The sequence below is a fragment of the Vespa crabro genome, chromosome 1 (genome assembly GCF_910589235.1).
Source record: "Vespa crabro chromosome 1, iyVesCrab1.2, whole genome shotgun sequence".
NCBI classification, from domain to species: domain Eukaryota; kingdom Metazoa; phylum Arthropoda; class Insecta; order Hymenoptera; family Vespidae; genus Vespa; species Vespa crabro.
The window spans coordinates 7,591,692-7,617,272 of record NC_060955.1 but is presented as its reverse complement, the minus strand read 5'-3'; the positions used below and the strand labels follow the sequence as shown (position 1 = coordinate 7,617,272).

At 25.1% G+C, this 25,581-nt stretch overlaps 7 protein-coding genes and 2 pseudogenes across 29 annotated transcripts in view; 4 read left to right on the top strand and 5 right to left on the bottom strand.

The window, feature by feature from the left end:
• The window catches only part of LOC124432658 (protein lap4), a 36,000-nt gene extending 28,391 nt beyond the window's left edge, over positions 1-7,609 (top strand). For 4 of the 11 annotated variants that reach the window (XM_046981701.1, XM_046981706.1, XM_046981699.1 and 1 more), the window contains 9 exons: positions 1,226-1,684; positions 2,088-2,199; positions 2,296-2,352; positions 2,435-2,549; positions 4,115-4,220; positions 4,360-4,473; positions 4,594-4,719; positions 4,921-5,121; positions 5,893-7,608. In XM_046981701.1, coding sequence (XP_046837657.1) covers positions 1,226-1,684; positions 2,088-2,199; positions 2,296-2,352; positions 2,435-2,549; positions 4,115-4,220; positions 4,360-4,473; positions 4,594-4,719; positions 4,921-5,121; positions 5,893-6,168 — 1,566 coding nt within the window. In that variant the 3' untranslated portion in view covers positions 6,169-7,608. Of the gene's footprint in view, positions 1-1,225; positions 1,685-2,087; positions 2,200-2,295; positions 2,353-2,434; positions 2,550-4,114; positions 4,221-4,359; positions 4,474-4,593; positions 4,720-4,920; positions 5,122-5,466; positions 5,669-5,892 lie in introns of those variants that run through there. The other 7 variants (XR_006944356.1, XM_046981704.1, XM_046981700.1 and 4 more) reach the window with 7 other exon arrangements.
• A 409-nt stretch (positions 7,610-8,018) lies between these two features.
• On the top strand, positions 8,019-11,671 carry LOC124427029 (annotated as a pseudogene).
• LOC124427038 lies at positions 10,703-11,671 on the top strand (annotated as a pseudogene).
• Positions 11,672-11,757: 86 nt separating this feature from the next.
• On the bottom strand, positions 11,758-13,418 carry LOC124427013 (33 kDa inner dynein arm light chain, axonemal). Of its 4 annotated transcripts, XM_046969445.1 has the most exons (6): positions 13,072-13,418; positions 12,754-12,912; positions 12,529-12,661; positions 12,323-12,468; positions 12,068-12,265; positions 11,873-12,006 (listed from the first exon to the last, which is right to left on the bottom strand). In XM_046969445.1, the coding sequence occupies exons 1-6, from the start codon at positions 13,162-13,164 to the stop codon at positions 11,971-11,973; spliced, it is 765 nt and encodes a 254-aa protein (XP_046825401.1). In that variant the 5' UTR covers positions 13,165-13,418; the 3' UTR covers positions 11,873-11,970. The 4 variants fall into 4 exon arrangements, with proteins under 4 accessions (XP_046825383.1, XP_046825374.1, XP_046825401.1 ...); XM_046969427.1 differs by having other exon boundaries at positions 11,758-12,265; XM_046969437.1 differs by having other exon boundaries at positions 12,323-12,661.
• Positions 13,419-13,545: 127 nt separating this feature from the next.
• On the bottom strand, positions 13,546-16,104 carry LOC124427680 (alpha-2-macroglobulin receptor-associated protein). The gene is made up of 7 exons (XM_046970915.1): positions 15,227-16,104; positions 15,007-15,148; positions 14,744-14,914; positions 14,503-14,613; positions 14,307-14,421; positions 14,084-14,240; positions 13,546-13,903 (listed from the first exon to the last, which is right to left on the bottom strand). Exons 1-7 carry the CDS (start codon positions 15,428-15,430, stop codon positions 13,700-13,702), a joined length of 1,104 nt encoding a protein of 367 aa, XP_046826871.1. The 5' UTR covers positions 15,431-16,104; the 3' UTR covers positions 13,546-13,699.
• Positions 16,105-16,290: 186 nt separating this feature from the next.
• Positions 16,291-17,306, bottom strand: LOC124427686 (protein cornichon). The gene is made up of 4 exons (XM_046970927.1): positions 17,117-17,306; positions 16,903-16,971; positions 16,567-16,823; positions 16,291-16,489 (listed from the first exon to the last, which is right to left on the bottom strand). The coding sequence occupies exons 1-4, from the start codon at positions 17,195-17,197 to the stop codon at positions 16,465-16,467; spliced, it is 432 nt and encodes a 143-aa protein (XP_046826883.1). The 5' UTR covers positions 17,198-17,306; the 3' UTR covers positions 16,291-16,464.
• A 396-nt stretch (positions 17,307-17,702) lies between these two features.
• LOC124427378 (magnesium transporter NIPA2) lies at positions 17,703-19,651 on the bottom strand. 2 transcript variants are annotated; one of them, XM_046971525.1, is made up of 4 exons: positions 19,576-19,651; positions 19,006-19,128; positions 18,777-18,919; positions 17,703-18,718 (listed from the first exon to the last, which is right to left on the bottom strand). In XM_046971525.1, the coding sequence occupies exons 1-4, from the start codon at positions 19,634-19,636 to the stop codon at positions 17,990-17,992; spliced, it is 1,056 nt and encodes a 351-aa protein (XP_046827481.1). In that variant the 5' UTR covers positions 19,637-19,651; the 3' UTR covers positions 17,703-17,989. The 2 variants fall into 2 exon arrangements, with proteins under 2 accessions (XP_046827481.1, XP_046826630.1); XM_046970674.1 differs by having other exon boundaries at positions 19,239-19,637.
• Positions 19,652-19,767: 116 nt separating this feature from the next.
• On the top strand, positions 19,768-21,248 carry LOC124428394 (ribosome production factor 2 homolog). The gene is made up of 5 exons (XM_046972779.1): positions 19,768-19,965; positions 20,041-20,173; positions 20,247-20,686; positions 20,797-20,941; positions 21,033-21,248. The coding sequence occupies exons 1-5, from the start codon at positions 19,943-19,945 to the stop codon at positions 21,246-21,248; spliced, it is 957 nt and encodes a 318-aa protein (XP_046828735.1). The 5' UTR covers positions 19,768-19,942.
• LOC124422095 (probable cysteine--tRNA ligase, mitochondrial) lies at positions 21,249-25,191 on the bottom strand. 9 transcript variants are annotated; one of them, XM_046960243.1, is made up of 9 exons: positions 24,639-25,191; positions 23,329-23,503; positions 22,836-23,131; positions 22,571-22,769; positions 22,208-22,473; positions 21,994-22,130; positions 21,802-21,924; positions 21,461-21,718; positions 21,249-21,370 (listed from the first exon to the last, which is right to left on the bottom strand). In XM_046960243.1, the coding sequence occupies exons 1-9, from the start codon at positions 24,664-24,666 to the stop codon at positions 21,326-21,328; spliced, it is 1,527 nt and encodes a 508-aa protein (XP_046816199.1). In that variant the 5' UTR covers positions 24,667-25,191; the 3' UTR covers positions 21,249-21,325. The 9 variants fall into 9 exon arrangements, with proteins under 9 accessions (XP_046816199.1, XP_046817926.1, XP_046818789.1 ...); XM_046961970.1 differs by lacking the exon at positions 24,639-25,191 and adding an exon at positions 24,020-24,072; XM_046962833.1 differs by lacking the exon at positions 24,639-25,191 and adding an exon at positions 24,039-24,055.
• Between the last annotated feature and the right edge of the window lie 390 nt (positions 25,192-25,581).

The window sequence follows — 25,581 nt, the reverse complement described above, 5'->3', positions numbered from 1 at the left end:
TCATAAAAATCATGTACACCAAAAAAAATGAAGAGAAACGAAATTATTGTATTGTTTATAAAACATGTTGCATGTAACACTTGCATTCATTCTAAATTAAAAGTGCTAGTTCTCTACAATGTTCATTGCTACAGTAAACTCATATCATTAATGAGGTATAAATCAGTGTACTGTAATTTATAAATTTTCTATAAATGTTATATGTTGAACATAATTCTAATGGACCAGATGTTTATATATTATTACAAAGTATAAAAATAAGATATTTATCTATTAATAAAATGAAAGGATGTTAAAGCTCCAGTTGATTGATATAGAGGCACAATTTGAACAATGTTTTTATATATCGATGCATAGGATGATTCTGAAAACGGTTACATTCGTTGTATTTGAATAATTAATTATAGGTAAAAGTCATATATAAATTCAAGTTGATTAACATGTTAACTAACAAGCAGTTCCTGGTATTAAACTATTATTTTAAATCATTTTTAAACTTTTATATTGTTTCAGATTATTCTATAATGCATTGATATGAGTAAAATAAAAAAGGATAGGGTACAAATATTAAGAAACTTTAGAAAAGAAAAACTGGCTTTTTCATATTAATGGAAAAGTACATAAATAAAATTATGTGCAAAGCTGCATTAATTGTTGCAATAATAGTACAATGAAATCACACACTAAAGGAACAAGAAAAAACAAACATAAAACGAATAGATTTGAAACTGATTCCTTTTTAATTCTGACATAGATTTTGTATGACATGTAGTGTCAAAAATAAATCTGTTTCTAAAATATAATGATGAACTTCCTGATTGTACCAAATTATTTATGAAATGCAATTACATATTGCAATATATAAAGACTTATAAAATAGCATTATATTATTTTGCCTATTATAAATATATAGCATATAGTTTATTTGAATGCACACACTATAATTACTTTAGTTGTAAAAAAGCATACATGCACAATTTTATTAATATTTGAAGATTTTTTTTTACGAAAAATTTTTATTCATTGAAAATAATATTTTTTGTATATGTTCTCACATTTTTCGTAATATGCACGTATATTTATAATTGTAGAAATATAAATCTGATTTTGTAATATATTCTAAATTTCATCTTTTTTAACATAGCATTTTCATTAGATTTATCTTATCATATCTTTATTACATAATATCAACGATACTAATATGATTTTGGTCTTATTTATTCAGTGGAAAGAAAAAATTGGAGCATCAATGGATTGTTCTTCAACAAAATCTCCGGTCTCTACTCTTACTACAACTGCAAATTTCAATCGTTCTGCTTCTACCCAAACATTACCTTCCCCAAAAAAGAAGAATTTTACAGTACCTAAACGTAGCATTACATTTGCTGATCTTCCACCAGTTTCTAAAGAAAGCACGGTTGGTGTTCCCTTTTCGCCCACTGTAAGATTTAAATCAATATCCAAAGAATTATTCCCATCCATGCATGAAACTTTTCTTACACAATCTCAAATATCTTCCTATCCAAAAAAAACTTATCAAAACCCAGTACAAAATACACAACCACGTTTTCAACTTCCTCCTACACCTATGACTGCTCCTGAATATGTGGGGAAATTAAATTCTTCAACTTGCTTTAACAAACGACAGATAGCACGCTCTGTTGATGGAAAGGTTCAGGTTGAGGTGGGTTTTGCAAGCATGTGTAATTAAAATTAATGTACTGCTCTAATTATAAAATATTATAAGGGATATGTTTCATTCACCATCAGTTTATTGCATCAAATTTCGTTTAGAATTTATGACGATATTAAAAAAAATATATACATTATAAAATTAATAATTTATATGATAATAGAACTTTTTGTTTATTTGTATATTAAAAATTTTAAAAAGTTATAGCATAAAAATATTCTTAATTTAATATGCCATGTATGATAATATATACGATCAATAATTTTAGTTCTAAATGATAATTTCTATTTATTAAAATTTTTTATTAATTTTTTATTATAATTTTTTATATGTATTTTTAAAGTAATATAATATTATTATTTTTTGTTTTTATTCACATAAATTTTATAAACAGCTTTCACCAACATCATCTCCATCACCGTCACCAGTAAAAATGTCAGTCAGTGATAAGAAGAAATTGTTTGAAAGTGCCATGGAAGAACATCTTAAACCTTCTCCTAAACCAGGTAAAAGAATACTTGGAAAATTATAGAGCAAAATTCATATTCCTATTAAAATATTCTAATGAAGTTAAACATTTAAAAATTTCGTTTATCTTTCAGAAAAAGTATTTAGCTTTTTAAGTCAAGATGAAGTTGAAAAGATGAAACAAGAAGAAGGTAATACAAATTATGTAAAATAATTATTCATTTAATAATATTCTTTAATTGTTATTGTAAATTACATATTCTTTAATTATAGAAAAAAAAATTGCAACGTTAACAAGAGATGAATTAAAATCATGGGCCCAACTGGATGAAAATGAAGGCCTTGAAGATTTGGAAGATACAATAGATCAGGATGACAGGCGCCCTAAGTAAGCCATATACTGTATCCATTCTTCGCATCTTCACGTTATGTTTTCATCTACTCTAGTCTGTGTATGAAACATCTAACGTTGAACAAAAAATTTTAATTATTTATCATTATCATTTTTCATTCAAACTACATACAGTATCAAACTCTTGTTCTATTATATAGACTTTGCACTTTTTAGCACTTAGTGAAGAGGCAGTATTTGCTGCTTATTTTTAAGAATTACATACATTTCTAAAGTATACGAAAGCACATGCACGCATATACACGCATATAATGCACCATTTTCAAAAAACTTATTTCATACTTGATTTATTACACTTGTATATAAAAATACGAAGTATTATTATTATTATTATTATTATTATTATTATTATTATTATTATTATATTAATATTGTTGTTGTTGTTATTATTACTATTATTATTATTATTATTATTATTATTATTATTATTATTATTATTATTATTATTATTATTATTATCATCATCATTATCATTATTATTATTATTATTATTATTATTATTATTATTATTATTATTATTATTATTATTATTATTATTATTATTATTATTATACACTCACATTTATCACAGAACAATGTAAGCTGGTAATATCATTTATCTTATAAGTATTAAAAAATAGACAGTTACTTCTTCAGTCACGCCATTCTTAAACTACATTGTAAGGATTTTTAAAAATCAATCTTTATAGTTAAATTTTTTTACATACATTATAAAGTTTTTCTTACAATGGTAATAATAATAGAAAATGTAGGATTACACAAACAATTAATTTATCTTATGACGAATGTATAATCGTTATATATTACATCTAAGAGTACCACCTGTTTGACATAAAGAATATCATTAACCTTATTTTGTATATGTTTGTATACTTTAAGAGCTTAAATTGTTGCATGCTTTAAAAGACATAATTACAGTACAATCGTATTCCAATTAGGTAATGCTTCTTAAATAATGAGGCATATTGGCTTATGAGCTTAGAAATTACTATAGCAGATATTGTATCTAGGCAGATAAAATATTGCTTGCACTCACTGAAGGAATTAGTAAAAATCAAATTATAATGCATACTTCACTAAAGATAGTAGAGGGAAGATGGGTTACAATTTCATGTATGCCTTGGTCATAAGAAGCATGCTTAGGCAGTTTATTTTGTGCAATAAGAATATAGTTGAGAGATTCTGCATAATGAATTAACAATAATAATCATATAATTACGATAAATTATATCACGTTAATTGAATTATATTTACTAAACATAATTCTTCTTCAATGCTACTTCAGAATATAATAATTACTGTCCAGAATCTATCAGTTCTTGATAATTAGAATTTTAATTATAAATACATCTTATCTGCTGTAATATGACCAGCAGACTAATTTTTTAATTTTTAAATATTTGTAAATATGTAGTGTATATTTTCTCTTGCCTTTGTACCGTTTATTGCTTTTGTAATTTTTTTTTCTTTTTGTATAAATAAACATTAGAATATTCAGACACGAATGTAATTTGTCAGCATGCATGCTCATTACCTTACAGTAGCAGACTGAGTTCGCGAAGTTCGGTCACTCTTCTGCAGAATGTTCCGAGCACAGTGAGGACAGCAAAGGCAGAACGTCGATTGAAGGAGAGAATGATACAAGAGGTATTACACAATACCATTGTAATGTTTATTTGTGTAATATTATTTTTTATTATATGATTATAATAAAGAATAACATTTTATTTCTTCTGTAGCAATGCATATGTTAAGTTTAAAGTATACATTCTTTTTTTATCTATAGGGCTTGATTTCTGATGAAGATGAAGAAAGTTATTTGACTCCTGCTGAACAACGAGCTCTACGAGCAGAAAAACGTGCTGCATGGCGGCAAGCTCGTTTAAAATCACTTGAACAGGTAAAACAGTGATGTTTTATATAGATCTTTATATATTATTAAAAATTAGAAGTTAGACAAATGGTCGTAACATTAGTAATATATATTTGTAATACATTGAGTACAAAAATTTATTTATAGGATGCCCTTCAGGCTCAAATAGTTATTAAAAAAATGAGCGAAATGATGGACACAACGGATAAGGCAGAAACATTGGAGGATAGGACAGATGCGGATCATATTTCTGATCAAGAAAAGATTACTGAAGTAAGCATTGGGAATGAGATAGCTTTAACAATTGCAGTATCTAATACTACAGTATTTAACCCCTCTTTAGCTATACTATTAGTTGTGTATTAACTTGGTTATTTACTAATTGCTCTTATGTGCTCATGCTTCTAACAATTTAATTGTGAGATACAATGGTCATGTTACTACAGTGGTATCTCGTTTGTCTTACTACCATAGTTCACTACGTTACGGCCATCTAGCGCAGATTTTCCTAAACTTGCTGTCCGCAGCAAAGTGGGTCCTCCTAAAGAAATACGTGAATCTGAAAAAATAGTGGACGAGAAGGTCACTCGCCGTACTGAGGAATATGTGGATGAAGTGACAGGTGAACGTCGTGTACGAACAGTCGAATACGTCGAGAAGCTAATTGAGCGACAGGTATTATGATTCTAAATTTCGCACAGAATTCATGCACCAAAGTTATTTTATATACCATTGGATAAAAACGATGGGCACAATATCTTTAGAGCACTATCTTTTTAATCATGTTTTATTATAAATATAAAAATTGATATCAAATATAAAGATGAAAGGTAGATGATAGATAAGTAACTGGATTCACTGATTCATATCTCTATAACTATGTGCCTACAGACAAACTATGAAAACATTTGAATTTAATATTCAGATGATTCTACACACATGCATGCCTTTGAATGTTAAGCTTAAGCATATAACACATAAGGGGTAACAGTAGTTAATCTTTCTATTTGCTGTTCCAAGAAACCAACTCTCACTCTGGATTTACAACCTGCACCACCTTGAGCAAATGATTTCATTTCCACAGATCACTAACAAAATCTTCTCATACTATTGGTAATGCTCGTTTAGTTTTCTTATATAACACCTTACTAATTTAATTGTTAACATATGTGTTTCTTCTTTAGTTGCTTATTATAATCATTATTAGTATTATTTATATTGTTTTTTTTATAACAATACTAATGCGAAATTGTTTTATATATTAAATGTTTTATGTTATATTTATGTATAATTTGTTTTATTAGAATATTATTTATTTATTGGAATTGTCTATTTTAGAATGTTGTTGTTATTATCTTTTACATTTTGATTTTATACCTGATTTTGTATACTATCAAGAATAATTTATGCATCAATGTTTTACAATAAATATATTTGTATAAATAGGTTGAAACTTTGAGAGAAAAAATTATATCATTGGAATTAAGTAATGCTGAAGATGAAATAGAAAGTATAACTGGCACTGGAGCAAGTGATGCTGAAAGTGAAAATGAAGAACTTGCAAGCCAGCGTTCTGGTACAGATATGCTTCAAGAAAAAGCTGATTCTCTTACTTCAGCAAGTGTAACTGAAGGTGCTGCATCTAAACAAAACACAAATATTATTGTTACTATGACGAAGAAAAAAAAACGAAAACAAGGTCGAAAAAAAAATCGACATTGAAAAAAAAATAGTAGGCTAAATTATTAATATTAAACTTTTACAAAGTTTGTTTAAAAAAAGACAAAACAGTTATCATTGTACTATAATATTGTTTTTCAAGTATTTCATATACACAATTTTTTAATCTCATACAATTAGATCATATATATAATCCAACGATTCCTGACTTATTAACGTATAATTTTTCATATCCATAATAAATTCATAATTTATAACAATAAATTTATAACAACTTCAATGTGATTGCATAACTTAATTCAATTCAATTTTATTATTTTTCTTATTTTTGTAGCTAATGCAATTATTGTAATTCTAATTACTTTTAAGCTCAGGAATCGCTGGTATAATTTACCATGCGATTTATTTTATGGCGCCTTTAACATATTTTTTATTCTAATAATATGCAATATTTGTGCACGATTGAGAAATTTCGTGTAATATCTCAATGTAATCTTATCTTTATATATATATATATATATATTTTAATCATATATAATTAAATGCCATTACAATTATATTTATTGATACGTATCGTCTAAACGTATCATTGTTAATATAAAATGCCAAGAATTTACAAAAATAAGTTAATATAATTCATTAGGTGCATCGATCATACGCAAACGTATTTTCATTGTTAATAAATTATATTCATATGATCCAAAAAAGGAAATTTTTGCTACTTTTTTATACAACTATTAATTATAATTACATACTTATATGTAAACAAATGATTAGCAATCTAGATTTTTAAAATCTGGTGCATTTTTATAGAAGGTACTTTGTATACAATATACATAAATCAATGAGAATATGTGCATATATTATTAATAACATTGATTTACAGTTCATTATTCTGATTTATAGGAATAAAGACCTATATTGAAATTTAATAATATTTAAAAAAAATAAATACATATATAGATATACAAAAGAAACCAAATTAAAGTTTGCAACTAGTATTTCAAATATATTAATATTATTTTGATTTAAAAAAATAATATTATTAATTCAATTAAAATTATTCTTTATATTTATAAATTTAATACATTCCATTGTCAAATGTGCTGAAGATCAATGCAATATGATAAAATACTGACTAATGTACTGCTATTAACTATACTTTATTTTTGATACAAAATTCATATTCTAAATTTGCAGGTCCACATAGTTTAAACGTAACTACACATTTTCTTATACTTATTTATTTGATAATATATTTTAGTAATTACAATAATTTCGTATCAATGGTATTTATTTACAGTCATTAGATAGGTATATAACAAACTTCTCAATTTTGCACATTTCATATGCTTGAATAATGTTCAAGCTTATTATACGTAATAAAATAAAAATGGTTAAAAAAAGATTATAAATCACATATCACATAATGTGATTTATATAAAATATTTTATTTATTTAAATGTAATATAAGTAGATTATATTTACAAATTATATGCGCTCATTTTAAATAATTTTACAAAACATATACATATTTCAAATATATACTAAATTGAAATTTAATATAAAAAAATTATAACATTTATTCTTAGATTTGATATTGTTAGAATTGAGTATTTTAATTTCAAACTTTAATTCATTTTTATATATAATGAGTTTTATTAGCAGACTAATAAATAAGTAATGCTTATTTATAATTTAAATCATGTAAATTATATATATGCAAATATGATAATTATATATACTTCGTGGTATAAACATATAAAATATGATATATTTTTATGTTTATTACTTCTATCTTATAAATTTATTTTCAAAACAGTATTTAACATATATTAAGAATTGAAAAGTAGAATAATATAAATCCATTAATAAGACAAAATTTCTTTAGTTTTATAATTATTAAAATTCTATAAATTTGATAAAATTAATTATAAATGTATGAAATAAAAATACAATTAGTATTATTTACACTGTTACTGGTATTAAATTGTAAATTGTACAATTAATGCAACAGCTATAAACAAAAAGTAAAATTTTTTCATAATGGAAATATTATTTAGTATTGTTTATACTTATTATTTTTAAATTCAATTACTTAGATCGCTAATATATATTTTATATTAATACAGATTATTATTAATATAAGAAAAAATATGTGTGCAAGTAACAGAAGTGAATACTATAAATAATGAGTGCAAGTGCGATTAAGAGTAAGGGACCAATGAAAAATTCATTTATCAATTGAACTGAGTGTAAATCTGAGTATTGTTCCTTCATTATTACCTTTAAAAATAATGAACCATTTTTACTGTATTATTGTTTAAGTGCCAATTCTTAAAAATGTATCTAGAATAATTTAGAAAGAGCCTATACAACTATGCGTATTACCTATCAATAATACATATTAAGGAGTTTAATAATATTAACAGTGCATCTGTGGAATCTCAAAAATAAAAATAACTGTCATTCCTTTAAGTACTTACACAATAAAATAAACAGTTTTTAATATGAATGTGCTATTCATATCTACAAAGGACAACTTGGTTTTTTAAATGTATGATGTAAAAACGATCTGAAATTAATGATATACATTTCTATATTACATGATATGGTTTATTCATATGATAATTTTTGTTGTCAATTACAATTAAATTATATAATAAAAAACTGGCAATCTAATAAAAAATCCTATAGTTCAATATTTTTTAGCAGTAAAATATTTAAAGAAGGAACAAATCAAGAGAATATTTTAACAAATTTTCAACAAAAATGTTATAATAATTTTAGTTTTTGTAAACGTAATATCTCAAAATAATACTTTTGACAAACTATATATCCTGTTTTAACAAATGAATATAATTCAGCAAATTTATTTATACAAATAAAGTATGACTATAGTTAAATGTTAGTTATTATTTTAACACTACGTTTACGGAACCCATCAATTTGACGGATTTCAAACTTCGAAATAAAATATCCAAAAAACCATAGCATTAATTTTAACCATTTTGCATCGTAAATTAATCATTTCATCCAAAGAATTTATACACACAATTATTTTTTTTCCTAAGCCTTCTAATTTTTAAAATTTGTATGTAGTATACCTATCTCTACGAAACCCGTCAAATTGATAAAAAAAAAAGCGGATTGTACGGCCTGAGTTTTTATTTTTGCCTTCAACGAAATCACTTATGCCTATCGCTGAAAAAACCTCTAAAACAAGAGGCGATCTTCAGTATGATTGTGTAGTAACAGAGTAAGAACGTTTTTCAAAGACAGTGTGCAAAAGTTTCATTTATTGTAGACAGTCTCCATTTGTTATAAGTATTTACAATAGGATAATTGAAGTTAGGCACAGTATTTTTTTATTTTGACCAATCCCCCTTTCCTAGCAATCATGAGTAAATCCAGAAGATATAATAAGATATTGAACAAAATTGTCAACATCAATGAAGATTATTCTGAGGATACCTCCGAAGAAAATCAGTATGAATTAAGCCAAATCGAAGATGAGAGTGAAAGTTCTAAATACATCGAAAGTGGAGAAATAGAAGGATCTTCGGATAGTGAAGAGAAAAACTTCTTGAAAGTGTGTCGTAACAAGAAAAGGATACATATTTTTTCTAGTTCTGACTTCGAGGATGAGGGGACGAGCATTCCAAGCACATCCCAAAATGTAATGGGTGAAATTAAAATTGCAGTTAATGGGACACAATGGATAAAACTGAAAGCGGCGGATCTGGAGGTAGGACGTCCGTTCGTATGATATTCAAGGATATCGCAGGGGCTACTGGCTACGCCAAAAAAAATATTATGTTGGGTTGTGTAACTAGTGTTTTCAAATTGATAATTGATAGACACATAATGGAACACATAAAATATTGCACTGAAACGGAGACACATCGAGTTTTGAAAAGATTGGACAATCACAGTTACTTTGTTACGTAATTTTCTAGGAATTCTATATGTCCAGGACGCATATGAAGTGAGATCATTGAAAGCTTCTTATCTATGTCGAAAAAATGGGGACCCGCTTTCTTCGCAAACACAATAAGCAGAGATAAATTTACAGAAATTCTGAGATTCAAACGCTTTGACAAAAAAAAAAAAACGATCCGAAAGATTACAAACAGATAAATTTGCGTTGATATCCGAAATATAGAACAGATATATAACTAATAGCCATGCTTGTTATAAGCCATATGAAAATATTTCAATGGATGAACAGTTATTTCCAATGAAAGCCCGACTCAGATTTACGCAATATATGCCGAATAAATCTCATAAATTTGGCATTAAGTATTGATTAGCAGTTGACGTCCAAACAAAATATATTTTGATTAGTTTTCTTTATATGGGGAAAAATGAAACTCGATGCTCAAAATCATTGGGCAAGTTTGTAACATTAAAATTAGCCGAACCATATCTATAACAAGGCAGAAATATAATGACAGACAATTTCTTTACAAGCATCTCGCTAGCTAAAAAATTGCTTGCAAAAAACAACCTTGGTTGGGACCATCCGGTCTAACAAAAGAGAACTGCCAAAACCAGCGAAGGAAAAAAGGACAAGATGACTTAGTTTTCCTCACATTTATATAAATCAGAAAACTGCACGCTTACTGTGTATAAAAGTAAACCTAACGTAAAAGTCCTCCTTCTAAATACCAAACATACAGATGTACAAGTAGAAGACAATTATAAACGTCAACAGAAACCATTACTTTTTATAATAAAACAAAGTTTGATATGGACATCGTAGACCAGATGGCACGCAAATGTAGTGTAAAAGCAGGGAGTTTCCAATGTCCCCTTCAACTTTTTTTCAATATTTTAGATTTGGCAGCGATAAACGCATGGATATTATATAAAGAGTGCACCGGATCGAAAATATCCAGAAAGGAGTTCATATTTTATTTAGCCGACGAATTAGCTGGAAAAGACAAGGAGAACATTTGCCAAAGATCAGTCTTCATTTCTGTTACCTTTAACGTTAGAAGTGCGAAAAAGTTGCCAAATGGACTACTGGAAAAAAATTAGAAGCAATAATTGTTGTATATATTGTAAAAAGATCGTATGTGGAAAATGCACAAATAAAATTCAGTATATTTGTAAAAAATGTGCTCAATAAACATAAGTAGCCTATACCGTTAATATTATTGTTATCATTTCCGTGATAATTTAAAAAAAAAAAGGCTTTTTACTTATTAATAATTTATTTAAATGTAAAGCTTAATATTGTTCAATTCAGACTTAATTTGAATAAATCAATTTTTTAAAGAAAATACATATTTTCGTTTACCTGTCAATATGACGGGTGTTTGTAGAGATAGGTATATAAGAAACGCCCGTAAACTTAGTATTAAATGCTACAAAATAATAGAAAAAATTAGTAAAATTCATTATTAAATACATTATATCAAAGTATATTTATAAATATAGTATTTTCTAACGAAAAATTTGTATACATTTTGTAATAATATAATATTATGTAAACGAATTTGTAAACACAGTATTAAAGGTGAAAAAACCTATCAAGAAATGATTTGTATTTATCATATTATAAACAATTATATTATTTTAAATATTTATACTTAAAAATATATTATCCCACAATATCTTCAATAAAACAAATCAGTTATCTTAACCATTTCGCGAAAAAAGTGCACTATATATATTTTTCTTTAATTAATTATATTTCATTTTATAATATATCATTAAATCTAATATATATACTCATTATTTTATATTCCTATTTGTATCTTACCTTATTAATATTTAGATTAATATTGCATTGATTATAACAGATAACAAAAAAAAATTTGTTCTTTGTATAGTTATTTATTTTTTTGGCGCTATAATACCTTCCAATTGAGTCTAAAAAAGATAACATAATATAATAAATATATAAAATATGCAATATAAGATATTCAATTACCTTCAATTGCAAATTCGTTTTTTTAAGAAATTGAATTTCTTCTGTGTATTTTTTTTCTTCTGCTTCTTTTAATTCTGCAGATCTTTTTTCTGCTAGATCGAATTTGTGCCTCAATTCTGTGAGTGCATTTTCTAATTCTGTTTTTTGTTGGCGTAATTCATCCGCTATTGCAATTAAATCTTCTTTACCTTGCTCAGCCTAATATATAATAATGTAATTATACAAAATTAAACAATTTAATATTAAAACAATTACCTGAAGAGCTTTACGCATTCCAAATGCAATACTACTCTGATATAGAGTTTGATAAGCAGCCAAAGTCATTTTGATTTCATCTCTTACTCTAAGTAATAGCAAACCACGTTCTGCACAATTTATAGTAACTTGTCGTATCAATTCATCTGAAATATTCTGTTTTACTACTTTATTATTTTTCTCTAATTGAAACAATAAAAACATACCGAAACATTGTGTATAAAGTTCTCTGCGTACAGGGCAAATTCCAGTTTCTCTTGCTTGTCGCTGTTGCAATTTCATATCAAGTTGTTCTTGTAGATTAATAACATCCAATCTTGTAGCAGGAGTACTTGAAACCTTGTATAACAAATTTATAAATACAGCATTATACTTGCCGTGAAAATGCTCCCCTCAAGAAAATATTACATGATAACTAAATCTCTGTATACTTGCTGTGTCCATATTTGTCCATTTTCTTCCCATTCTTTAGGTGGTAAAATTCCATTTAAAATTTCAACAGTTTCAAGACGTACATCAGCTGTAGGAGGGGTTGTTTGAACTTTACAAGTAGTAGTACTTACTTTACCCAACATTAACTCTTTACGTATCTGATTAAAAGTATATTTGGATAAATCGAAATATTATTTTATTTGTTATATTTTCGTATGAAAATATGTTTGTCTTAAAATATTTATTTCATATTATATTTTGTCTTACGTATAGAAATATATAAAATGTGTATATTAATACAAAGAAATTTTTATTACCTTTTCTGGATGAGTTGTAACCAAAGTAGGATTGTCATATTTGACAAGAGTATCTACAGCAAGAATAATACGTTCTTTAACTGATGTTGCCATTGTAATTATGTAATAAAATTAATGCTTCCTCAATTGTAATTATAAAGATTATAATTTGTAACTCTTCCTTAATATAACACCAAATATATTGATAACAGAAATATACACATACATACATAGCATAAGAAAACTATCTCCATAGAAACACTTATGTGTTAATCAATGAATATATCCACATTTTAAATTACGGTAATAATATCTACATTTCAATAATTAGGCAATATAATAATAAAAATGTAAAGTTTACTATACAACAAAATACATATTTATTTTTGAAAAATTGTTATTTACGATATATCATATATATATACATATATATATATATATATATATATATATATATATATATATATATATATATATATATATGAGTATATAAACAATACATCTAAATTACAAGTTAAAATTTTACAATATACCAGATATAAACTTCTATTAATCGGATATTTATATACCTATTATAGGTTTGTTGATGTTTATTCAAAAAATTATTAAAAACAAATATTGTAGAAATTATTAAAAAATCTCATAAAAATTATAACTCGGTATGTTTTTGCATAATTTTTGCCTCAAGATCCATATGAAGCTTTTGAACTGTCCTAGCATGTTTTTTTATATGTTGTTGTGAAGTAGAATTATCCAAATCATAAGATTTTCCTTTGCGTGCAGCTTCCAGAGCTGCTTCTGTATGAAGATGTCTTAATTTGAGTAATCGTGATTCATAATGTAAAAGTTCTTCCTAAAGAATAGAAAATTTATTAGATTTTCAGTACTTGTCATAAACATACAAAATACATTTAAAATTAAAATGAATAAATCATCATTTTATATAGATACATTAAGGGAATAAAAAAACAATACTATTGTAAAAGGAATTTAAAGAAAAATTTCTGTCTTATTCTATTCGTGTCTGTTCTACCTTAAGAGAAGCAAGTTCATTAGGTGGAAATTTAGCTTCCAATGCAACTCTCCAAAGTCCTTGCACTTTTGGTTCTATAAATTCCTTATGATTAGGTCCTTTAGCTGTTAATCTATCCAAACGATCATAACCATTTCTAAGCTCTAAATGTTTCTCTCTAAAATAAATTTAACAAAGTTAAGTATAAATTTATTTATGTTAAGAAATTTTTTACAATACTTACCTAAGCAAATTTGCTTTTCCTAAATAATCCAACTTTTTTCCAGGTACATTATTATTTGATAATTGTTCTTCCTCTTCTAACACATTCCAGCTGTCTGGCTTTTCTAATAAGCTATCTACAAGATATGTATATAAAATATATAATAAATATTCACATGGAAAAAAACAAGAACATTAATATGTAATAAAATACGAACTCTCATGTACTTCAGAATCTCCAGCTTCTATATCTTTTAATAAACTCATATACTCATCTACTTTTTCTTGATGATGTTCAAACTCTTCTTTTAATGCGTTAAGTTCTTCATCTGAAATACATAATAAAATTGAATTATAGTACTATTTGATTATACTTTAATAAAATAATAATTAAGTTGTTATAAAAATGTCGTAATATCATTTCTATCATTTAAGACAAATATTATAAAATAGACATACAAGTAAAGCCAGCTAATTCAGCTTTAGCCCAAAGCTTATTCAATTTTGAATCTTTAAACACATCCTTAGCAACATAATTGCTACCATCATTAAGTGCTTTATATTTCTTAAGTAACATTGGATCTTCTGTATCAGAAAAGTGTTCTAACAAATCATATGTACTCATAATACCTTAAAAACAAAATATAATAGATTATATATCATAATAATGCCATACATCAATATTATATATTTGAAAATAAGAGTATTTGACACAAAATTACCAATTAATTTCTTTCTCAATCTTGCTTCTTCTAAACCATCTGAATCCTTCTCTTCAGATTTATAATGTTTAAATGCTAATTCTTCTTTATCATGGATTTTTAGGTCACTAAATAGCGATTGTAATTTAACATCTGTCAAACGCTATATAAAACAATAAATTATTTAAAATAAAAAATCTTTTTTTTTTTATAAAAATAATATAATTTTTGTAATACTAACGTTTTTTGCTTTTACCCAAAGTATATTTAATTTTGACATTCGAAATGGTTTATCTAATTCTCGTAATGACATGGGAAATTCCAAAACATCATCAACCTTAGGGTTATTTGCTTTAGCAGAATATTTGTTAAGTGCTGTACTTGTATGCATTAATATAAAACAAAAACTTAATAAAAAAAGCCTTTGTTTAGCAGATACAATCATCTTGCATGAATTGTTTTTCAGATTAAAATTGTGTAATATTATCACTTCAAAATATCCCAGATTTTTTATAAATACACCAATTAGAAAACTATTTGAAATGCAATTTATACATATAACGTTATTTGTACATAGACATTCACTTCACTGCAATGTCAATTTATATCATTCTGTATCTTCCTGTTTCATCCTCATACGTTTTATCGTAAGAAAATACCTACATATACATTCATTCGTACATGTATGTGATTCATACATTACTTAACCAAAAAGGAATCGTATATGTATCGCTAACAACATATCTTTGTTATATGTAAATATATACTACAGTAGACAAATTACTAAAGATTAAGTACAAATTCCTAGCAAAAAAATTACTAGATGTTGACTATTGTGATTGCAATATTACAATTGTTAGTACGGGAATTTGTATTATTTTGTTTTTAATCTTCCCTCCTACGGAGTAAACATAATATTTTTGATATATTTTATTAAAATAATAATTTTACTGTTGCAATCTCGAATATGTCAAACTAAATTATACGTATTTACTCGGTATTATTGGCAACTAATATACCGACAGAAAAGAAATTTTGTGCCATCTAGCAATTCAAGAAACATACTAAAATACCAACAGAAATAGCGCCATATTTAAATTGCATAATAAGACAATTACCAAAATTAAATATAATTAAAACCCGAATCAATTAACATATTAGAATCTAAAATCTGTACATGTTTAGATAATGCATTAAGTATTATACATATTGCTTGATGTTGATAAATTTGATTTTTGTTATATAGTTTTCAGTTTATCATTATCAAAAATTTGTTATACAATAAGAAAATTATAGAAAAGTAAATAATATTTTTATTTAATTTTATTAAAAAAATGTTCATTATTACAATAAAATTAAAATAACTTTCCTTATACTTTGAAAATATCCATGTTGAAAACAGCATTGAAGTATCACAAAAGTTCAATACCATTTTAGGATCAAAGTAAAGAACTATGCATAAAACAATGCATATTAATTTTAATGAATCAGTGAACTTATCATACTAAAAAATTAATTGAATTATTAATATAAGTAAAATTTGTATAATATATATAAAGAAAATTAAATATACGAACTTACCCATATAAATAATAGAAAAACGACAAAAGATATAAGGCTAATTTCACCCATCCTTCTCGTTGGTACATAGCCAAGTCATGAGCATTTAATATACTGGTTGGATCATATAAGCCAGGTCCTGTCATTACAGGTCTATTTGAATATTTCCATACATGGTATGCTATTAATGGAATATTAAGGCATAATGAAAACCATTGTTCACTTATTAGAAATAAAAAATTTATCAAAATATGTAGAGCATATTCTGGAAGAACTAACTGAAATAGAAATGAATAATAATTAATAAATTGAACAGAATCATAACTTCTAAATAAACTAATAATGTATATAATTTACCGGATTTAAACTATTACACTGATCAATTGGATTTTTCTGTCCAGATTGAAGTTCATCAAATGCAATAACCTAAAAAAGTTCATTATTTAATTATAGAAGTTATTAAAATATTTTTCTTAGGTTATGATCAAATAAGATTGGTTCAAAGTCTAAGCTCATGCTATAAAAATTTTTCATATAACATATATTCCCAATTATATTAAATCACACATACATGAAATATTACAAAGAATATTAAAAATGCATCTATAATTAAAGCTAAAATGTATGAAAAAGCAGCCAAACTGAATGCCATTGTGAATTCGATTTCTCTTGACGTTCGGCAAGTCCATATAAAAGCACAAGCTTACTATACAATGAATTTCATAAATCGATTAATTGCGCGGGAAAGTTCAATGTAGATACTTAAAATGATTGTAATGTTGGAGTAAATTGTAAATTTTATTTAAGACATATCATATAAATAATTATACTTTATTATATGTTTTTAGATCATATTGTCCAAGTTGTAAAATTGATTAATAAATTTGTTAAATTAGAATAAATAATTTAAATTTAAAAAAACAAAAAAAAATTAATTGATTGTAAGATAACAATTATGAATATTGTTAATAATGACAATTAAATATTCGGATATTTTTTATGAGTCTTTGAATTCTTTTTTATTTTGCAAATATTAACTTGTAATTCATAGAAATAGATAACAAGTAATAAATACAAGAGTGAATATTGAAATTAAATGTTTTTTTTATTACTTTTAAAATAAAAAGGAAATAAACAAAAAATAATATCACAGTAAATTTAAATTCAATTATGTATAAATAATATATTACTAAAATATTATATTATCACAATAATAGATAATATTTGAATTAGATTAGACTTTCAATTGTATTGTATACAATTTTAGGCACAACCACCATACGATTTATTATACATAATTTTACTGTATAGTTAAGAATAAATATGAATGTGTTAGCTTATTTAAAACGCTTATAAATAAATAATATTAAAAGTTTACTATTTCTTATTTGTAATTTTAAACTGTTTAAGTTTTTCTTTTTTTTATACCGATTATTTATATATTTTATATAGTTCTGTTTATATCTGGTGCTCCATAAGAATGATCTATATTGGAATTTCTGGACATTAATCGTTCTGCATCTCTTATATTTGAATGTGAATTTGAGCTAGCAATTAACTCTCTTTTTGGTCTTAAAATGTGTCTAATGTTATTGTAGCTAATATCTATTAATTTAAAAGCATTTAATAAAAATATTGCTATTATAATCGTAAAAAAACCGCATAAAGATCCTGCAATATCCTCAATTTTCATATTATGCCATTCTCTAAATAATATTGCTGATGCTACTATAACTAATGTTGTGAAACATACATAATAAATTGGCATAACAATAGTGGTATCAAATAAATCTAATGATTTATTTAAATAATTCATTTGTAATGTAACGCAAAGAATAACACTAAAGAGAAATATCCATGTCAACGAATTAGAAAAAGCACCAAAAAGTGACATAGTTTCTTTCAATGCTAATCCTATTCCTTTACAGCTCATTACTGTTAATGAGCCTACAGATGAGCATAAAAATATATATACAATTACATTTTGCTTTCCATATACAGGACCAAAATAAAAGATTATAATCAAAGTACACAATATTACAATTAAAACATAACTAATAAAGCCAGGTGCTTTAATTTTTTCTAGAAGATCAGCCAAGCTATTAACTTCTTCTTCTTTTGGTGAATGAAGTATTATTATTGTTGAACCCAGAATACATAAGAAACATCCAATCTGTATAAAATATTATGTTTAATATATAATTTGTTACTTTTTTATTACATTTCTTTACCTTTCCCAATAAATTAAGTTTTTCATTAAGATATTTTGATGCCAAAATTGTAGATACTAAAACACTTAGAGCACCCAGTGGTGTAATTAAAGAAGCAGGGGCAAATGCGTATGCAGTAAAATTTGCAGCTTCTCCTACACCCACTATAATACAGAAGTATTAAATATTAAAAATAAAATAATTATAAATACAATCTTCCTAATTTTAGATTTCATTAAAATATACTTACTTGAAATCAAACCAGCCCACCATATCCATTCTTTAAGGTATCCAAAACCACCACAAGAAGCTCGTAATCCTCCATATCTTTGAAGTCGAATCAAAGCTAGTTTTTTTATGATAAAACTTGCACCTACAAGAATAAACTTGTATGATTTACAATAACAAAATATATTTTATTTTATTTTAATTTTTATAATTAACATGCATAAATAATATACATTAAATTGATATATTTTTAACCTATAAACAAACTAGAAGAGATAGCTAATCCTAAACCGATGTAAAAATCCGTATTATTGTCAAACGTTTTAACTACAATTTCAGTAGATGTATACATGTTTCAATATAAATATTTAACTATATTTACAATCATACTAAAAATACATATTTTCTTATATTTAAAAAATTTATTTTTTGCAATTCCGATATATAAAATACTATATTTTTGAAATATTGGCTATAACGTTAATAACATATGCACGATCTCGAAAGTACTTGACAGTGCAATAAGCTTAAATAACATTGTCGGTTTATTTTGTATACTTATATCCTAAAAATTTACGAATTGACACAAAACTCTGATAAGAAGACTGATAAGAACTGTAATGATTAGAATTAGCTGAAATAGATATAACCATCGACTATATAACTTGCAAAGCTTTGTAAACATAGAAAAAATAGTTCATGTTGATAGCTATCTAGAATAGAGATATGCATATCTATTAAATATTTTGTTTATGTTCACATTTATGTGTGATATATTCACGTGTGTTTAATGCAATTTGAGATTTATGTAAGGTTATGGAAACACATATGTTTTCATGATCAAGTCTTAATACATGTTGATTGATAGTTAAATTATATGATAATTGGTTTTATGCCATTATAAATATTAAAATTATATTAGTATAGTTTTGTTTATAATTATTAAGATACGCCTCACAATGCCAGTAATAACTCGAATTGTGTAAGTATATTTTATTTGTTATGATTATAATATTATGTTTAAGCAATTTTTATTATTATTATATTTATGTTATAGTAAACCTACTACCCATAAAGGAAAAAAAGCAATTTTAAATAAAGAACCAAAATTAATTGAAGATGCTAAACAAGCTTTTTGTATTAAAGGCAGAAATACTTCTCAAATTGTCAATGATTGTATGAAAGATTTGGTAAGTTTAACAACGTTTTATGTTATATATACAAATGATATTTTGTAAGATTAATATAAAAATGTTTGATTAGTATGAACTCAAAAAACCTGATATGCAAATGATGCAAAAAAAGAATGATATAGTTCCATTTGAAGATGCGACAACTATTGAAAAAATTTCGTCGAAGTTAAATGCACCACTTTTTATATTTGGCTCACACAATAAAAAACGTCCACACAATCTTATATTCGGTAGAATGTATGAACATACTTTATTAGACATGATGGAGTTTGGTATAGAAAATTATAAAAGTTTAAAGGAGTTCAAAGTTCCTAAGATTTCAATAGGAATAAAACCATTATTAGTTTTTAATGGTGAACTTTTCGAAAATAATCAACAATATAATAGAATAAAAAATCTATTTATTGATATGTTTCAACGAGAAGTAGTTCAAAAAATCGGATTGCAAGGACTAGAACATGTGTTGAGTTTTACTGCTGATGAGAACAAGATATATGTACGAAGTTACAGGTGAAGCAAAAATTCAAACAACATCAAAAGTTGTTTAAAATACATCAATTAAAAGTTATAATTCACATCAGTACTATTATTCCTTTTTAACATATTGTTTACTATTCTAGGATACTTTTAAAAAAATCAGATTCTAGAATTCCACGTGTTGAATTAGAAGAAATTGGTCCATCTATTGATTTGGTATGTAGACGTAGTAAATTGGCTTCTGTTGATCATTTTAAGCAGGCCTGTAAGAAACCAAAAGAATTGAAGGTAATAATACTACTACTTATTCTAATTACTTATAGCAATAAGTAATACTTTAATATAACAATTGCTTTTTCAAATCATAATAAATTTATAGATAAAGAAAAAGAAGAATATTTCAACGGATGTTTTTGGAACTACTTTTGGCCGTATTCATATTGGTACACAAAATATTAATAAAATACAGACAAGAAAATTAAAAGGTCTTAAAAAAACACTAGCAGAAAAGAAAGAAAATAAGAAAAGGAAAAATTTGAGTGATAATGATAGTAGTTCTAAAAAATTAAAAAGTATAGAAAATAAGGTAATGTAATAAAGTATATTGTATCATATATTTCAATTTATGCAATAAAATTCCATTTTTGGTTTTTCTATATAATTGTGTTTATTTTAAGTTAATTTGTGGTAGTCCCATGTAGACACACTTTTACGATCCTACAAATACAAAGAATTTACATTTAAATGAAATATAATAAATAATTTTATTTCTTAAATAATAATAATAATAATAATAATAATTTTTACCTTCACAGTAATTCCACAAGTAGATAAATTCTTTCTTGCTGTATCACATGCAAGTAATAAAAGTTCGTCATTTTGTTTTTGCTCTAATACTCTATTTCTAACCACACTTCTAAATTCCACAAAGTATTTGATAATATCTTCGGTTTTTCGATTTTCTACTAAGGATTTAGATTTTATAAAGCCAAAGATAGAAAGTATATTTGAAATGTATACGGAAACTGCAGCAACTGCAGTTGTACCTTTATCATTAAGAGTACTCTAAAGTATAAAATATAAATTGACTATGTGATATCAGTTATATAGATTATCTTAAAGACTAAAATAACTAAATATATACTCACATTATTTTGAGAAAACATTTTATTACCTATGTCAACAAGATTTAAAATAGCTCGTATTGCTTGTGCAGTATTGAAATCATTTGCTAGAGCCATATGTACTATACTTTTTGTTTCATGCAAATTCTATAAAAATGAATTTATGTGTTTAAAAAAATGTTATATTTTCTTTTTTTATAAAATATTTGTACTCACATGAATCAAAGAAGCTTCATCTATATTACCACTATTGATTTTACCAGTCAAATAATTATTACATTCATTAATAAAATTTTCTATTTTATTTCTTACACTTACAGCATGATTAATCACATCATCAGAATATATAATATCTAAAATAAATAAATAAATATACAGATAAGATAATTAAATTTAAATAATTATAATAAAATAGTTTGCAAATACATACTATTCCTATAGTGAGAAAGTAAACACAACATTCTTAAATCATTGGTTGTGTACTTTTCAAGAAACTTTTTTATGCTTATGGTATTTTTTAAGCTTTTTGACATTTTAATGTTATCTTTTAAACATAAATGTCCACAATGTAACCAATAATTTACCCATTGATCTGTATTATGATAGCAACAGGATTGTGCCTCTTCATTTTCATGATGTGGAAACATCAAATCAATTCCACCACTATGAATATCTATTGTTCTTCCAAATACTGCACTAATTATTTATATGATGTACATTTTAATAAGAAGATAATAGGTATTTGTTTATAATTATTTACCTTTTTCAAATAAATATTATTATAAAATATTACCTTGCCATAGCACTACATTCTATGTGCCATCCTGGTCTTCCACAACCCCATGGAGATTCCCAATATGGTTCTTTATCTTTTGCTGCTTTCCATAAAGCAAAATCTAACGATGATCTCTTATCTGTGTAAATAGTATCCATAAATGGAACTATAAGTTTTCCATATTTATTATATGATTTGGTATCAAAATATACAGATCCTATATAATATGTAATATTAAATAATAAGTATATAAATAAGCATAAAGTAATAATAAAAAATTTACCATCTTTTGCAACATAAGCTTTATTTTTGGCTAAAATATTAGCAATAAATTGTATTATTTGTGGCATATATTCCGTAACTCTACAACTGAAATGCGGCATTGTGATATTTAACATTTCCAGATCATTAAAAAATTCATTTTCATAGAATTTGGATAATTCTTTAAAATCTCTTCCTTCTTCTACAGCTCGCTTTATTATTTTATCATCAATATCTGTTACACCCATTATCATTAATGTATGAATATTAAAATATTGTGATAGAATTTGTCTTATGATGTCGAATTGGATGTAAGTGCTAAAAAAAAATAATATTATACAATAAATACATGAAATAATATAGTCAATGTTGATATACATATGTATATCAAACATGTATATGTATATCAAACATTGACTATTAATAATGACTTATTAATTATATTAATTGAACATGGACTATATATGTACGTATGTATGTATACATATTCTTGTTGCTTATAATATGTATATTACGTTGCATGTCCAATATGAGCAGAGTCGTAAACTGTTGGACCACACATATACCATGTTAAGAAGCCTTCTTTTCTTAATATTAATGGAACTTTAGTCTTTGTAATTGGGTTGTATAGTTTAATACCCGTATCTGTCCCTATTGGTTCTATCCACTTAAATTTGTTTTCTTGTTTAGCTGGAGTAGTTATAAAACGATTACACTTTTTTAGAAACTTATAATATATTGCTCTTGTTTTTACATACATTATAAATATTTGAATTATTGAAACAAAACGTAATAATTAAAACAAAATATCTAATTTTATTGATACTATCTATAATAATTATGCAAAGATAATTTTAATACATATTTTTTGTGCATGCTACTTTTCATTAGAAATAACTTGGAATTACTATACAGTTTACAGAGGTAATAATGACATTGTTTTCTATATTATCGATTGATGTTAAGAGATAATTGTAAAGTATAATGAAATAAATAACATGAAAACATTATCGATTAATTATCGATAATAGAGTTTGCAGTATTTGAAATCTATAGTATTACAAAAATTTATATTTGCTTTATCTATAATTTATATTTGTACATGTATGTGTATGCACACTATTAATCCTGTACATTCGATTTAAACACTTAAACGATTTATTAACACGTAAATATTTTAAATAATACATATTTAAAGAGATATACATAGAAAGTAAATCCAAACCATGCAAATATTACGAATAGATATAACGATATAAACGATAAGAAAAACTGCGATGTATCGAAACTTAGTTATTGATTTGAAAAATCGAGAATTCGAGAAATCGAGATTTCGAGAATATTTATTTATTATCGAGAGATTTCGATAAATTCAAATGTCAAATTAATATCGTATAAAAATACATAATACGATCAATGTATCGCTATAATTTCTCTTTTTTACCTCAACCACGTATTATGATTACATCTACAACAAATAGTCTTTTTCTCTATAAAGTTAATTAATGTTTACATTATTACATTAAGATTTATATTATGTAAGAGATATTAATTAGATTCATTTGTATTGATATATATTTCATCTTTATTTAACACGTTATTTGTAATCGATGATAATATAAATTAGTAGTAATAAATATTCAAAAAACAATATCGAATATGTAGTATCTTGAAAGAATTTATGTATTAGATCGAAAACATAGCGAGATCATGTTTTGCAGTGAGATCATGTTTTGCAGTGAGATCATATTTTGCAGTGAGGTAGATAAAATCATCTTTTGTAAACAGATTACAGTTCATAATCGTTGATCAGGCGTCGACTTACGAGTAGCTTGGTAACATAATTCTTCCATTATGAAAGTTCTAGAGCCACCGAGTGCCAATTGATTGAAACAATCTATGCATTCCAGCAACACGTGATGTAATTGAACAGTTCACAGACCGACTAACAATAACGACCGATGGCTGGAAGATGCCTTTATTATGCCCTTCTAGATACTTACTCTCTATACTATGCTCAATAAAATAATTACTGATTAGTTTCATTAAAAAAAAAATATAGTTTCTAGCAATTATATATATATTAATACAATACTTTTTCTAATCATATCATTCTTAACAATATTATGTATGATAGCATATTATAACAATTTATACGATAACATATCATAATATATTATATTTGTATGTACCAAATACTTTACGCATATATATGTCATTAAATTTGAAACTATGATCTATAGAACATTAAAATAATGACATGACATTACATATTCATATCGCAAGGAAAGCAATTTCGCAATTCATATCGCATTATTTTTGAGGTTCCAAAAAGAGAAAATATTTCAATTCGTGAAATTATTACATAAAAATTAATATATTGCAATAAAAATTAATAGCTTAAATATATTAAATTGTTATTACAATTTAAAATTATGATATATTATTAGATCGTGAAAAAGTTTTTAAATATTATTAATATTTAAGAAAATTATCATCTTTATCCATAAGCATATACATTAACGAACATAAAGATATAATAAATAATTGTCTTTGATCGTAATTCTTCTATAAATAAAAACAATAATTTTATTTTAATATTTTTCTTGATATTAAAAGACAAGTAATTGTCTTATAAGGCAAACGATTTCAATATCGTCAATTTAGTAAGAATGCTTTAGAATTCTCGTTATACATTCTTAATTTGTTTTTTCCCGTACATTTTATTGGAACAAATGAAAGAAAGAGATCTTTGTAGAAGCACGTTT